The 17,455-nt window shown below is 29.5% G+C and overlaps 2 protein-coding genes across 2 annotated transcripts; one reads left to right on the top strand and one right to left on the bottom strand.

Annotated features, from left to right (window-relative positions):
- Positions 1–210: 210 nt before the first annotated feature.
- On the bottom strand, positions 211–1,672 carry LOC112695777 (uncharacterized). Its single transcript, XM_025748246.3, has 3 exons — positions 1,185–1,672; positions 1,038–1,101; positions 211–951 (listed from the first exon to the last, which is right to left on the bottom strand). The coding sequence occupies exons 1-3, from the start codon at positions 1,430–1,432 to the stop codon at positions 298–300; spliced, it is 966 nt and encodes a 321-aa protein (XP_025604031.1). The 5' UTR covers positions 1,433–1,672; the 3' UTR covers positions 211–297.
- Positions 1,673–9,192: 7,520 nt separating this feature from the next.
- On the top strand, positions 9,193–10,811 carry LOC112695775 (ethylene-responsive transcription factor RAP2-12). Its single transcript, XM_025748243.3, has 2 exons — positions 9,193–9,799; positions 9,880–10,811. Exons 1-2 carry the CDS (start codon positions 9,622–9,624, stop codon positions 10,614–10,616), a joined length of 915 nt encoding a protein of 304 aa, XP_025604028.1. The 5' UTR covers positions 9,193–9,621; the 3' UTR covers positions 10,617–10,811.
- Positions 10,812–17,455: the final 6,644 nt, after the last annotated feature.

Genomic DNA, 17,455 nt, shown 5'->3' with positions numbered 1-17,455 from the left:
AAGTCTTTTTTAACTTGTCTTATCTCTCCAATTACAAGGTCTATGCTATAAATAAATAAAAATAATTGCGTTATATAAGTGGGATTAATAAGGTTCCTAACATTAATAAGAATTCCATTTTCTTTTTCCTTTATTAACATTTTCACTTTGACTAACCTGTATTATTGTTATAACTAATTGAAATATGGGTTCTCAAAATAGATATAAAGATCGTGTAAACTGCAAAGTTCATATGGTTCTAATTCATAAGACAAAAACATATATAGGATCCGAAATCTACTTCATGGGACAACTAGTCTATACTACAGACTCAGCCTCATCGAGAACAAAAATCGATTCTTGTCGGGTCAGAAAAAGTACGATGAAAAACAAGGCTAGCAAAACGGTGGGAACAATCCAGTTTGTGAGTACCGAAGGTTCATCATTCAGCTCCAAACACAGATTTGCTTTTGCTGTTCCTTTGGAAGTAACATCGTTTGATAACTTCATGGCGCTCTCATTCTCAGCATAATCGGAGGCATCAGCATCACAGTCACTGCAAACTTGGCCATGACAATAGTTTTCTCCCTTGAAATCTTCCTCCGGTATCAGCTCTGCAGGCCAAACCGGTTCATCATTGTAATCGAAGGAGGTGCACCCTGTTGCCTTCGAGCTCTCTTCTTCCTCCTCCTCCTCTTCACCACTCCCTAAAACACCATCATCATCATCATCTTCCCCCTCGTTGATATCACTGTCCTTGTCAGATTCTGTTTCAGTGGATTTGAAGCCATGTGAATGGCCATCATTGGGGCTATTAAACAGTGACATGGTGCAATCTTCCGCAACCCCATTGTCATTGGAAGATGATGCACTTTCAGGGTGTGAACAGTCAGAGAACGCAATCTCCTGTTGATGAAAGCAGGTCTGGTTCTCCTCTTCGTTATTGAGTTTATGATCACTCTTCTCCTCCTCCTGGAACCAAATTCAACATCCAATTTTGTTGCAACAATAACAAAAAGCAAGTGCTTAACGGAACAAATAGGAAGGATGAAAATTACCACAATCGTCATAATCTCTGAGGGAGTAACTTGGTGCAAATTCATACTCTTATTGGATGTGAAACTGCTTCAACAAAAATAGTTTAGTTTCCTATTAACGTAGATATGCATAATCGTTGATGCACAATGATATAAATACATATGTACCATGCAGTTTTGTGATCCTCTGCACTCTTATACCCGCATTCGTCCATTCCCTTTGCCTTTGCATTGCTTTTGTTTCTTGCGAAAGACGTAACCGCCATGAAACCTGCAACGGCCAAGGCTCCACCGATCACGACTAGCCCCGCAACCCCCCCGCCGCCGCCAAGAGTGAGGATTATGCTGCCCAATGGATTGGTCTTCTTCTTTCCTTCATTACAATTGTTTGTTACATTGGCTCTTGCCTCCCCCATCTCTCTAGCTAGCTACTAACTGCTGTGCTGTTGAAATGCGACAAAGACAAATCCAAGAGATAGGGATAGAGAAAGAGATAAAGATTATCTTAAAAAGAAAGAAGGTAATAGAAAGTGACAGCGAAGAAAGGGTGTCAGAAGAAGCGGGCTACTTAGACTGACACGTGTTAAGATGTGGGTCACATCTTCTCTTCTTTACCACTTCTTCACACCACAAATACTTGATGAATTATGTATATTATTCACCTACTTAATCGTAACCCACATTTATAGTGTGTGTCTATAACTTGAAACTCGTTATTTCTGTTGAACACTGACTGATGCATGCATTCATCAATGATGATGCTCTTCTGTGGTTTCAAAATTGCTAACTTTGCTCCCACATAATGGGATCATTAAAAAAATTTAAAACTACAAATTGAACATTTTTATTTTAAGTTATTTTTTCTTAAACGATCCCATTTAGGGCTGCTCATGGATCGAATAATATCGCATATTCGCGGTAATTATCCGCAATCCAAATTTTATAAATATTATCCGATTCACACTATGTAGGATCAGATTGCGAATTTGGTAGTGATATTTATAGATCCGCATATCCACACGTCTCATATAAATAGCATAGTTTAAAAAAGTAAATCGTAATGTAATATAAATTTTAGTGTGTTGTTTTATGAATTTTATGATATTTTGTTTTTAATTTTTTATGTTGTACTTTAACTTAGAATAATTAAACTTAGATCTTGTGTTATGATTTTTCTTTTATTATTCAAAAAATTTTTATTGATAATATTTTAGGAGTAAATAGGCTTAAACAGATGAAAAAATGAATTTTTTTAGAGTCAAAAAGGACCTTAAAACAATTTTTTTGAATTATGCGGATATCGATATCCAATCCGGATCCAACTTAAAAAAATGCGGATATCGTATCCAATCCGATCCGATAAGTGCAACGCGAACCGGATAGAATCTATCTATCTATTCTTAATATATAAAAGTAGGTACATAGGTTTACCCACATTGCTTCTAAGTTATTTCTCTTTTTCTACTAACGTCATGTCAGCACCAACGCTTACTTGGCAAAATTTTAGAATCCACCACTCAAATCTTGCCAAATCAACTTTTATTTTCACATTAAAAAAAACACAAAAAACAACTAAAAAACACAATAAAAACCAACAAATTAACTTTTTCTAAATAAATCCTTATTTCTAAAACAACAAAAACACAAATTAACATTTAACAAAAAGCTCTCAAAACCAAAGAGCTTATTACTTTTCTCAAACCCTCACCCTCTTACCACCTCTCCGTATCAATATCTTATTTCCTCCATCCTCTTCTGGTCTCATCTTATTTCCTCCATCCTCTTTCGGTTCCATGAGCCATTATTTTTTCCTTAAAACAAATTGTACATTGCGATGTTCATCTCCGGCGGAGCCTCATTGCATAAATTGCAAAAATCAGGGCAAACTCCATTCCTTCTCTTGCAGTTTTCCTGCCAGAGCTCGATTCTGGGTCTCAAAACAACGTCACAATTCGGCGGCGCCAACATAAGAAATTTGTCTCAGGTATCTTCCTAAAGATTTTTAACTTTGCCGTTTACTCTTCTCATTGTTCAATATCATTTTCAATATCCCTATTTATTTGTTATAAATAATAACATTTTTAATTGTGAACTCATTGCGAGTAGCACAAGTTTATGTATTCATCTTTTTTAAACAGTTCTGTCCAACGGTCACAACCAAAATTAATGTGCATTTAAAATTATTGCTCCCTATATACTATCGATTGCAATATTTCATCATCAAATTATAAATTGTTATTTTACATGTGAAGTACTTCTTCAACAATTTACATTTACGTGTTCCTCTTTTTCAAATTGTTATTACACATATACAGTATTACTTCTACAATTTACTTGGAATAGATTATCATTCTTTGACCATGTCTTATTCTCTTTGTTGTAGAAGAATTTGCAGTGGTAATGACAGACCGAAAGAGTTAATACCTAAAATTGCTAGATGAAAATCAACCAATCATTATTTAGTAAAATGTTTTAAAAAAATTAAAACAAAAACTCTTATCTATTATTATTCAATTGAAACATCAAGTACTAATTAAATGCAATAAATATACATTAAAAGTATCATAATAATAATAATTATAAAAAATTTCAGTTATAAATATTCAAATTCTACAATTTATACATATTAAAACTCTTACTACTCTTCACTTCTTAATCTCTTATACTAATTGTCAAAAATTTCTTAAATTTAATATAACATTTTTATATGTTTTTCATTCTCATTCATTTATTTTTTTCATTATTTACAAACAAAGAAACTGTAAAAAAAGACAAAGTGTAGCCGTTAATGCAAATCAAAAAATGAAAAAAAAAAAAGAAAATGCAGTTTTGTATAACTCTAATATAAATAACCTATGTCTTTTTTAAAAATAAATAAATTCAAAATCTATTTATAATATGTTCTCTAAAATTTTTTAATGTAACATTTATTAAAATATACTATATAGTATAAATAATTTACCTCTTCGCACATTGTGCAGGTCTCACTCTAGTTATAAGTTATATCCGATCAAATTCGATCCGTGTGCAATCCTAATTTAATTGGATTAATATCAATTTAAAAAAATATAATACCATAAATAAAAACACCAAAACTTTTAATAATGACGTATTACACATATTTAATTAATATAAAAAAAATTAGCCGAAAAATGTTTGGTAAGCTCTTCGGATTCAGAAGGTCGCATTTCTATGCCTATATATTATATATAATGGGAATGTAAGGAAGGATTGGTGTTTAATTTTTTTAAAATATTTTTTGTTATATATAATTTATAAAAAATATTTTTTATTTTTAATATTTAAACTCAAAACTTTTTGGTTAAATCATAAATAATTTGTCATTTTAATTAATTCTATTTTTATCATCTTAAAATACCCTTTAATATATATTATTTATAAAAAATATTTTTTGTTATTTTAAATTTTTAAATCCAAAACCTCTTAATTAAATTATAGGTCATTTGCTATCTCAAGTGGTTTCACTTTTATTAAGTTTATACATAAGAATAAAAGAATGAATTAATAAACAAGTTAATATCTATTAATATACTAGTAAGTGATAAGTTAGTGTAAATATACATTTGTTTAAGTGAAATTAAACCATGAATGTTATGTACATATTTATGTTCAATACTAAAAAAATTAACTTTTTTTAGCTAATATCAATCAAATTATTTAAAATTATTTTATTTTAAATTATAAAATATATATCCTAAACCTTTAACCATAAATACTAAATTACGAACTCTAAATTCTAAATTCTTTATAAAATAAAAAATTTTAGAATTAAAAAAAGTTAATATATTACTAATTAAAAGTTATTCCATATACTACCTCTTTACATTTAATATCGTAAATCTATTAAAACAAGTTAACCAAATGAAAAATAAATTAATACTCAAATTGATCTTTAAAGTTATATTTGCGCTTTAATTTGGCTTTCAAATTAAAATTTCAATTTACTTAATTTGATTCTGCAACTTAGCATGTGACTCATTAATTTTTTTTTTTCATATGATCACTAACTACATATTGAGATAGACTGACAGCTATTCCGCTAAATTTTCTAACAGCTATCTGAAATGTCAATTAAACTTTTTTTTAACTCAATTTGTTCTGTATGAAGCATTTAAAATCATAATCCTAGTTTTACTTAAGGGTTTGCTTCTTAGAGAACAATTTAAGATAAAAGGTTTCAATTGCTATGTTGGATACCTGTTAACAAGTTCATCATAACAGTCGTTAGTCTATTTTAGTTTAGACTATTTTAACCTGCTATTAATAATTTTGTGGTGAAAATAAAATAAAAAATTAACGTAAATCATAAATACTAAATTGAGAAACCAAATTGAATATATTAAAATTTTAAAAATAAAGTTAAGACACAAATGTAACTTCATGTGCTAATTTTAGTATTAACCTACCAAAGACAATTACTTTTTTTTTCTTACTCAATAGATTGAACAATCCTAATTCTAGACCTCACAAACATATTTAAAGATTCTATCTATTATTTGGTCAATGGCAAGATTTAAACTCGGATATAATATTGAATATTGTCTGAATATAACATATTAACATTCACCATATTTTTCTTCTTCAAAATTATGGTAATTACCTCTTTTCAAATTTTTTGTCAAAACTTGGGCTTTGTTTCTTTCTTGAGGGGTAGCCCATCCACTCCATATATTATAAGTGCATTACATACTTAACCAAAAACTAGTGCATTTCATAAGAAAACTTGGGCCTTGAGGAGCTGAGGTCTTTTCCTTAATTTAAACCTAGATTAACCGCAGCAGAGGCCCAACACAGATGGTTTAACTATCTGCTTTATATCTAATTATCTATGGTAGTATGTGTGAGTGTGTTGTGTGTGTGTATAACAATGGGTGTAATGGTTAGGATTGGGCTGTCCAATTTACTTGACAAAAAAAAACTTGATTCGGGTCTTTGAATCCTACCCATGTCCAAAAAAATCTAGATTCAGCTGTGTCCAAAAAAAATATCCAGATTTCAGAAAATCTATTCGACGACTCAATTTTCTTCAAATGCGACTAATCAATGTAAAGTCAATTCTTTTACCCAAAAAAAATGTAAAGTCAATTCAACCTATTTTTGACAAATTGTAGAAAAGTTGAATCTTGAAATGATATTTTGTATGTAAGAAACTTGATGCCTACCAACTACCATGCTCAATATTCAAAATCATAAAAGTTAACTACGCCTATGTTACATGGATTACCAGCATTTTTTATTTTGTTCAAAGTCACAGTCACAGTTGGACGACGGCTTAATTAAATTATTGTGGCAGTACCGACATGGATCATACCCACGAGATGGATAACCAATGTGCCAAATGGCTCATTCTCTATACTTTTCTCAATTTCTTCTTTCATCGTACGTCTGCTTTCGCTTTTGGTCGTTGCTTTGTACTAATTGTTAATTAGTTAATTACCAACTATCCTGCTATATATATTCCAGCTTACATGTGTTATTATCCATTAATAACTATTGTTAATGACCAAATAATTATGGTTGACATGTTTTGCTTTACAAAATTTCATTTGGATCGTTTCTAATTAATGTTTATCTAATTTTTCTCACATGGCCATCCTACTTGTCATTATTTAATCCTACTTGGCAAATTTGTGTCACATTTTCCATTTCGTTTGAATGCTCACCGCAAGAAGGTTTTGAGAATCACTTAAAAACAAAGAGTGTACTACTACTAATAATTTTAGATGTGTATTGAATTATAATAAAAATTAAAGATTGCTCTTATTGTTAATTTTTATTAAAACTAGTTATACTTTTTGAGTCTGGTTAAGAATATCACAAATAGAAAATTTAAATAAAATATAAGTAATTTTTAGCAAATAAAATTCATACTATATATATATATAATAACCCTATAATAAGTTATTCACTTCATTACTCGGGTAAACTTGTAAGGTGAAATTTAGATAAAGGTATATTATAAAGTAGTGGAAATTCTTGATCAATTCTATATATAATCATACTACTGTTTTTGTAAATAATATTTGATAATTCTCATCACCTTTTAAATTAATATTTAAGTAATTTTATTGAATTCTAGAATTATATGATAGTGTACTTGTATTTGTTATTTAAGCCAATATGTAATTTCGCAAACTTTAGACTTCTATTAGTCTAGTAGTGGAAGTAGAAAAGATGTATTAGAAATCACATTATATACTTAGGTATCTGTAATAATAAATTTTATAACATAAACACTTTTTATCCCTTTTAATTTGTTGCAAAGTATAAATTTGTTTATAAAATTTTAAACGTAAGAATCTAATAATATTTGAATAAAACTATGAGTTTTATTCTTACGGCCGTGCAAATATAAAAAGCATGATGAATTAATTTAGCTCTATGTGTGGGTGTGTATATACAAGACAAGAGAAGTGAGTCACTCATATAAAGATACTTAAAATATTTTTTTTAAATTTTTTTAATAATTAAAATTTAATATATATAATCGATTAAAATGTATTATTATTTTTATCAAAATTTAATCGAATAAATCAATTGAACTAAAAAATTGGTAAACCAAACTTTAAACTAATTTAAATTAATATTTTTATTAAAAAATTGACTATAATACTCTTATTATAAAAATGACTAATATATATATATATATATATATATATATATATATATATATATATTTCGAGAATTCTAAATCTTAATCCTTTTTTAATTTTTTCTTATAATAAAAATATTGTAGTCAATTTTTATAAAAAAAATATTAATTTAGATCGTGTTAATCGAAAAATATTTTTGATTATGACAAGCTAATTCAAAATGTTGAAGAGACAATGAGAAGGAAAGCAGATGTCGAAAAAGGTATACGTGCAGGTATAAGTTGGGAGTTGCTCGTCATGAATTCGATTTTAGATTCCTTCTTAAATCGAACGAGCCTAATCGAACAGGTATTCGAATAAGAAATCGAATAGTTGCTCGAATAAAGGATCGAATGGTTACATAGGTGGAGAAGTTGAAGGCTTTCACCACGTAAGAAATTGATGGGTAACGTTTCATTAGCAAAGAGTGGAAACGGTTACCAGAAAATGCGCGCACAAGACAATATTGTGTAATTAATAATCGGTTACAGAAATAGGCTATAAATATTAGAAAGTTTTAGAGAATAAGGGTTGGAACTTTGCTTCAGAAATTACTCATGCACTCTCACATCCCAAAAACTTTCTGAGTTTGTCTCGAGTCAATTATTCGTAGGGTTCCTTCCATGTGTCTTTATTTTCCATTTACATTTTCTGTAAACTTTACTTTTCAAGCAAATTTATCTTTCAAACATTCTTTAATTTCCATATCCAATTTATATTTCAGCAGTTTTAAGTTCCATGTCAAAGCCCTTTGACCTAGTCGAAGGCACTTTACTGCTTTTTTTTTAAATTTTAACGCAATTTTTTCGATTTCAATCAATTTTCTTTTCGAATTTGTTATTTTTAACTTCTTTTATTCTTTTACAAATTTTAATTTACTTTTTATTTCAATATTCGTCTAAACGAAAACGCTTTGATACACTTTAAAAAAATTGGTATCAAGAGGAGTTGGTTTCGATCAAAAACCATTAGAATCGAACCACCATTGATTTGTTAAAAATCGACAAAACAGATCGATTCAAAATTTATTTTACCGATTTTTCGGTTAAATTAATTTATCTGGTCTAATTTTGACAAAAAATAACATAGTTTAATCGATTATATATATTAAAATTTAATTATTAAAAAACGTCTTAAAAAAACGTTTTAAGCATTTGAATGATTCTTACAAGAGAATAACTCGTTATCAAATCTATTTTAAATTATTGAAATAATCAATCTGAAAAATAAAAAATTAATATAATAAAAACAATGTATGGTATCATATATCATACACATGCAACAATATATTAGTAATAGTAATTAGTAATTCATTAGGAAATTTTTTAATTTTTTTGGTGAATTCATAATATATATATATATTTGATTTTTTAAAAAAAATCATCTACTTTTATATCACTCTAAAAATTTTATTTGTGTTTGACAATTCACTCCGGAAAAAGAACTTATATAAGGTGATATTATATAATAAATTTATTTTAGAAAAGTCCATATAAAATAGTATTGACATTATATTTGGTATCGGAAATTTGAATATAATATCACCATATGAAATGATTTTATTTCGTCAAAGCCTAGATCCTAGAATCTAAATTCTAGAGAGGCGAGTGCGTGCCAGCCACTCAACAAAAGGTTAAAGAAATTAAAGAAGCAAAGCGCAAAAGTAGATAGAGTCACAAGAGTGAGTGAGAAGGGGTTAGATGAGATGAACATTGGGAAGGTTCCAGTTCCCTCTACTTGCTACTATTTAATTACTTTTACGCTGCATGTTTAGCATCGTACAAGTGACAACGACATGTCTTCGCATTCTCCCTCCCATTTTACCAACTACTTAAACCCCATCTCTCTCAAACTCACAACTCATCATTCATAACACACTCTTAATACCAAAACGCTTTTCCTTCATTTCTTCATACACAACATTAAGGAGTATCAAACACAAGAATCTAAGCATGTGTGGCGGTGCCATAATCGCTGAGTTCATTCCCCGCAACCGTTCTCGCCGACTTACTGCCTCTGAAATCTGGCCCAACACATTCTCTAACAACCAAGTCGACGACTTTGACTTCGATTTTTCTCATCATCATCTCAAAAACACACCCACTCTCAGTAAAGCTTCTTCGCCTTCAGGTCAGTGCTCTTCTCATCTTTCCCTTTCTTTCTTTCTTTTGTTAGTATCGTTTTTCTGAAAGCGGTGTTTTGTCAAACAGTTGGTGAGCAAGATCAGGAGAACAGCAAGCCCCCCGCGAAGAGGCAGAGGAAGAACCTCTACAGAGGGATCAGGCAGCGTCCATGGGGAAAATGGGCGGCGGAGATTCGTGATCCAAGAAAAGGTGTTCGCGTTTGGCTCGGAACCTTCAACACCGCCGAAGAAGCCGCCAGGGCCTACGACAGAGAAGCTCGTAAGATTCGCGGAAAGAAAGCTAAAGTGAACTTCCCCAACGAGGATGACGAATACTCCATTCAACAATCTCGCAATGTTATTCCAAACGTTCCTCCTCCGATTCGACGATCGAGTAATCATCCTCCTCTGTATCAATATGGTGATGCCAACAACAACAACATGAACAACCAGGCAAGGACTCTGAACCTCAACTTGGAGTTTGGTTACGATCTGAACCATGGAGGAGCCGTTGGCGTTGGTGATGCCATCAATGCAGACCCATTTGTGAGTTGTGTTGATGAGAATTCTGAGTATGGGTCTGGTTCTGGCTCGGCATCGGAGGTGGCAGGTGGGTCAAGTGGTGATCAACAACATCAAGAGGAGAAGAAGAGCTACGAGGTGGAGAAGCTTTCGGAGGAGCTAATGGCATATGAGAACTACATTGGGTTTTATGATCAAATGCCCTTCTATGATGCACAATCTGCTGCTGCCGCCGCCGCCAACAACAACAACAACGTTGTTCAGGAAAGTGTGGTTGGGGAACTTTGGACCTTCGATGAATGATGATATCCATGCTCTCATTCAATTTGAACATGCTTCTGTTTTTTAATTTCACAGCCCCGTTGATTATCTGCTTGAACATGTAAAAATTGTTGGGCTACCTTAGTTTTTTGCGTTTATCACTCAAGTGTCTGTAATTTTTTAGTTCTTAAATTTGTAATATTCGCTTAATGAAATTGCCTTACATTTCTAGTACAATTTTCTTCTATTTTTTTAAAGCAAAAAAAATCTTATTCTACTAGCAACACCTACTTGATTGAGTAAATTTTATGGGACTAGATTTACGTCCACAAATAAGATGGTTTCGTTTATTGGCTGTTTCGGTGTTTCCCTTCTGCTTTTAGTGGTAGTTTCCCAAGTTATCGTTGCAAAAAAAACGAGTGCTGTTACCTTGCAAAAGAGAAATTACAATGCAATTCTACTTCGCCGCTTGTCAATAAACTTCAGTTGCACCCAAAAAAATGAAAAAAAAAAAGGGAATGAAGTTCAAAACAATATATAGCACAACACGTAATCCTTCTTCAAACTATGGCAATTTGCAAATTAATTAATAAAATGGGGTCATTTGGAGGGATTTTCCGAATTGCTGAGCATAAAACAATCCATCGCCATCAACTTTTGTTTCGAGTGATTAATAACCGTTTTAAGTTGGTGGAGAAAAGGGGAGAGTAGTGCGTAACTGCGTATGCAATGTCAATTAGTACGTTTCTTTCAATAATATTAGTAAAATGTATATATACAATTTATGTTAAAAACTATATTTTTATAGATTTAGAAACTCATAATTTAGTTATATTGGTGGTGTAATTTTAAGTAAATAGCATTTAAAAGCTTTTACTAAAATGTCCTTAATTCCAAATTATTATATAAACTTTAACTATCATCATTTGAAAAACTTAAAATAAAAAAATAATTGAATGATAATATTATAATAAATAATTACCCTCGTAGATGGTAGTTAGGCAGTGATGGAAAGTAGAGAAGAAAGAAGGAATGCAAATCTAGCGACTTCGCCGGTTTTGGTATTAAACAGACGCGGCGCACGGTGTGCGCCCACGGGTTGGGCTTCAAAAAACGTTTGGCTACATGCAACCTATGTAGTACAGTTAACTAGGAAGGAACGTGTTGACGTGGCATCATCATTCCTCGGTTAGACTACGTAATAAGAAATTCGTGTTTGTCTCAGTGACAGCGTGGACCGAACCAACTTGTTCAAAAGTCACGCGACCTTCACGCTTGTGTCTCCCCCTTTTCAGGTTGAAGTATTTGTTTTGCTTTTTTCCTTTTCATTTTCATTTTGACAACAAAATTAAAAACTAAATTTCCTTTCAATTAATTTAAATATTAATTTAACATAATTAATTCTAAAAATTCACAATCATATTACATCATGCATAATCATTCACCGCAAAATCAATGACTAGCCGTCTAACATCTTCTGTATATTAAAAGTATGGCATACACACTCCTAAGAACTAAGTAATTTTTTTGGATTTTTTATACAAATAAATATATAAAAATATTATTTTTTTTAAATCCGCATTAAGTAAAATGATCGCCAAAATATACAAAATTATTTTATTATTGGCCTATAAAAAATAAAAATATACACCAATATTTTCATGACATCCGAAAAATTGATAATGGACTACTAACACTTTGGCACGCGCAACATAGAACTCACGCGAAATAGAGACGGAGCTGTTGGTTATTTTTTATCTAGAGATAAATACTAAATTGATACTCGAAAGATTTTGACGCTGATAAAATGGTATCTGACTTTTGTTATTGACAAAATAATTCTTGAAAGGTTTGAAATTTGACAAGCGTGCCCTCGAATTTGCTGGAGCACATATCCGGCGACCACGCTGCTGACGTAGTCACTGTGTTTTGTTGAGATGGTAGCAACCATTTCGCTTCTTTCCGTGCGGTCAAGCAGAAGAACATGACACACAGCAGCGGCCTCGTCTCCGTGCCTCTCCCCGAAAGCTGTGTCTCGTTTCCCCGCTGCTAATCGCTGCTCGCAACAGCTTGCTGCTCACCTCCATTTGCCGCTCACCGCCAGTTGCTGCCTTGCCGTGCTTCTTCTGTCTTTGTTGAAGCAACCGACTTGCTTTCTCTGCCTCTACTTCTGTTTCTGCCTCTGCGTGACGTGCTTCTCAACCTTCTCATAAGAACAAGAACAATAATAATAGGAAGGAATATAATTTGTGGCTTCCCTTTTTTTTTTAAATTGCTGTGGGGTAAGCATTTAGCCATTAAAACAATGATTTCTGACTCACTTTGGAAGAGAGTGAATTGTGTTTAGGGTTTAGTATGGATATAGAATAGAAGGATCTTTCTGGGTTTAGGAACCTTTTACACTGACATTTAGCCATTCTCATGTGGACTAGAATTCTTGGTAGTTTGTTGCTTATAACTTTTAGTATATGTGTGAAAATGAGAAGGGAGAGAGTGTGGAGGAGGGGGGGAGTGCATTCGGGAGGGGAAAGGGGAGAGTGCATTGGGAAGGAGGAAGCGAAGTGCGTTAGGGAGGGGAGGGATTAGTGTTGGGGAGGGTTTTTGCCATCACAGCAAAATACGATGGCTACGTCAACAGCCTGCTTGCTGGAGATGTGCTCCGGCAAGCTCGAGAGCACGTTTGTCAAATTTTAAAATCTTTTAAGGATTATTTTGTCAATAACAAAAGTTATGTACCATTTTATCAGCCTTAGAATTTTTCGGGTACCGATTTAGTATTTACCTCTTTTATCTGTAACCCACGCGAAATGAACAATGGTGAATAATAATAATAATAATAATAATAATAATAATAATAATAATAATAATAATAATAATAATAATAATAATAATATTTAAATTACAATAAAATAAAATTGCATAAAAAAATTGATATTATTATTGTATAAAATTTGGGTAATTCATCCCAATAAATTATTTGAAAACCAAATTTATGTGTATCCTCCAAAGTGAAAAAAGATAGTACATGTCTAAATTTATATATCTATGTAAATCGAATTCATCAAATTCGAATTACATATTTTTGTAGTAAATTGAATCTATAATAGTATTCTAAAACTCGTTGAAGGTGTGAAGAAAACATCCAATGAGTCTTTATCAATAAATTTAATTTCTAGTCACGTTTTCTTCTTGATCAATTCTCTATAGTGTACAAGAATTAAAAAAATTCTCATCATAGCTTAGTTTTTGAGTTAGCAGAAGCTGTTACTCTTCATAATATTTTATTAGACCATGAAATTCCACAATAATTTTTTAAGCAGGATTATATTTTATATCTCTTAATAATGTCAGGCTAACTTTAAAAAAAGTGAATTGTCTATCATCAATAAATAAATGACTCCCAAGCCTAATAATCAATATATCAAATAGTAGCTTTGTAAATTTCATGCTAATATTCATTGTTTATATTAATATATAAAGATTAACAAAACAAAAAATATGTGAATGTTTAATAGTTTCTGATGGCATTTATCTGAAGTTTATAGACATTTTTTTTATTCCTTTTTGACTAAGTATTTTTTTAATTTTTTCATATTAAATTTATATATTTATCTTGTCAAAACATTTAAAAATGATGTAGTTGTTTTAATTTGTATTCTTTCTTTCTATAATTTTTTTTTGGCGTTCTTCATAATAATTTATCAATTTTTTTCTCTTAAATTCTAGAGTACAAAGTCTGATATAATTGAAAAGCATAAGTAGCTTCAGCTAAACTTAAATTCAAACCACAATATTAAAAAAGGCAATATATTTCTTTTGAAAATCCATAATTATATTTTTTATTATTATTCAACTTTTTATTTTGGCTACTATTTTGTTAATATATATTTATAATTTTATATAATTTTTTTCTTATTATGTAGCATGTGAAGTTAGTGATAATTTTAAATTTTAGTGATACTATCTCATTTTCTAGCCGTGTCATTAGATGATATTAATCATAAGAAAAAGACTCATTTTCTTTAACGTGTGTGTGTTATTATTTATGACTATTAACAAGTCTTAGAGATAAACTTTAACAACTAAAGAATTATACTCGCCAAAACTTATTTTTACTCGCAGACAATTTTATGTGAATCTTTAAAAGGTAAAATCAAAATCAGGATTAAAGTATTATTTGAAAATAATTTTTAATCAGAATAACCATGATCCATGAATGTTATTTATAAAAAAAATTTCTAAAATCTGGGTTGATTATATATTATTTTAAAATCTATTTAATATGTAATTCTTATGCATTTTTATTCTTCTATAAATTCGTTATTTTTCTATATAAATTACTTATGAACCCTCATGAATTTTTTGTTTTGGTAATTTTATCTTATGTGCTCTTGTAATTTTTTTAAACATAAAATTAGATAATTTAATTCTTAGGATCTAATTTAATTAGTTATCCTAATAATAGTTCAATTTGATTTTTATTAAATTTATCAGCACAAGATACTTAAAGATCATGAAGTTTGAGTTTTAATAGGATTGTATAATTATATGATTGACTCATTAAATAGAATATAATTTAGATATTATAGTATAATTTTTTTATTGTTCGGTTTTCAAAGTCAAGCGAAAAAATTCTGCATTATTTTAATTTATTTTCAATTTAAGAAAGTAATTTATCTTTGTAGATTTCAGAAAATAACTTTGTATATCTCGATATGTATTTATGTTAGATATCATTTTGTGCTTGAAATTATAATTTTAATTTGGGGTTAAGTTTTCGTTTTGTCATTCATTTAATTAAGTATGCAACTACAAGCGCAAGTTCTAATGGGTTTCTTTTGTTTTTTGGATTGTCAAAGACGATGAATGTTAATAGTATTGTGAGTTATCTCTTATATTTTAAATATTTTAATTTTATTTGTAATAAAAAAATTTATGAGTGATATAATTACATCTAGTTATGGCTGATATCCTTTTTCAACTATTAGATTATCCCATTGCTTTATGATTTGATTGAATAGCAGCATAAGTAATTTGTTTTATGACTTTATCCTCTTTGAACAGGTTATATACAAAATTGTACTCAAAAAATGAAAAATATGATTAATTGCAAGTAACGCACTTTTACCTGCTGTAACAATTTATCAATTCAGTAAAAATTAATAATTTAAATAATACTAGAAATCAATATAAACAGCAACCAACATTTATAGTTGACAAGTTCATATATTTGGGTGATGTTTGTGTTATTGTTTTGCTTAGTGATTTAGAGAGAACACTTAGTATTGATCTTGCATTATAAGAATAATCGCTATTGATGAACGTGATTGGCTATTCACTAGAGATATTTTGAATCCACATATTTATATTTTAGGTTATTTCTGCTCTAAGAGAAGCTAGTCTTGAATCTTCAAACTTTTTTTTTGTTTTGATTTCACAAAAAGCAATGAGGGATATCTTAACTTTTTTTATTTTTAAAAATACTATGAATTTAATATATATGCATATTAGCATATTTATACATTGAATATTAAGAAGTCACTTTGTGATAATTATAGACAAACAACCACTTCATTAAAAAAACCTTCAGCATATGAAAATAATCTTAATCTATATGATAAAGCGATATATATAATTGGTCGTATTTTTTCTTCTTTTTAACAAAGATAACTTGATATTATGTTTTGATTTTAGTGAAGGTATCTATTTTAGTTTAAATCTTCATTTCATAAATTTATTTTACTTAATTATAATCTTTTTATATAAATGAAATAGTGTCTAGAAAATTCTCCCATTATGTTTGTTCTTTAAATTAAATTTTTTATTATTATAAGAAAGCCTAGACATAAAGTGGTTGGGCTTTTTTTTTTTTTGTAAAATTAAGGTTCTAAATTGTTTGATAATTACATACTAATAATGATGGTCAAAACTAAAAAATTTTAGTAACTTAATTTATTGAATTAGTTTTTTAATTTATTGTGTCTTTTGAGTAGGTTTCTAAATCTTTATTTATAATCCATTTATATTTTTGGTGAATTGATAGATAGTCCATGTATACATGTCTTTAGTTTTTTTTAGGTTATCTAATGTATCATAATTTTAGTAATGTGTTTATTATACTAAGTATGTATTCATGTAGGTATTATTTGATGTAATTTATTTATGTAAATCATTAATGAATCATACATCTCAATTATATTTTTCAAGAATTTCAATGTATTATACAATGAAATGTTAGAATTTTTATTATTTTTGTCATTTTTTTTATGTTTCATGTTTAAATCTATTGTGTTATACGGATTGGATGTTGTTGGTACAGTTAAGTCGAGGACGATGTCTAAAATGAAGTAGAGCTTATGGATAATTTTTCAGACCAATGAATCCCAAAAAATCCTTTGAGAGAATTCTCAACTTTTATCAATTAGGTAGTGGTCTATATATGTATACTAGATTAATGTATCATTCATTTTCTTTGTTGTATCAACTAATTTTATCTAGATATAATCCAATGTGCTTATTTATTGTGTAGTATATTCCTGTTACTTTATACGATGAGCTCAAATTTTTTGGTGTTGGAACCGTATGAACTATAATTGGTCATGACTCTTCCACTAATAGAATATTCTACTTTTAGTTTAGTTGCAAGTTGGAGATATTTGTATATTCAAGACTGTATCGATATATCTATTTGAGATGGATATACTTAGGGGTGTTGAATTATAGATGTGTTTAATCATGTAATTTTTCTATCGTTAAACTTTAATTCTTTTTTTTTGTATAGTTAGTATATTATATGACCGACCCAACTTTATTATATTTAGTTATAAATTTTATATTAGTATAACTATATTTAAGTGTGTATTATAAATTTAAATATCTCT

The sequence above is a fragment of the Arachis hypogaea genome, chromosome 6 (assembly GCF_003086295.3).
Source record: "Arachis hypogaea cultivar Tifrunner chromosome 6, arahy.Tifrunner.gnm2.J5K5, whole genome shotgun sequence".
NCBI lineage: Eukaryota > Viridiplantae > Streptophyta > Magnoliopsida > Fabales > Fabaceae > Arachis > Arachis hypogaea.
The sequence above is the reverse complement of the archived record's forward strand: the minus strand, read 5'-3'. Positions and strand labels throughout refer to the sequence as shown.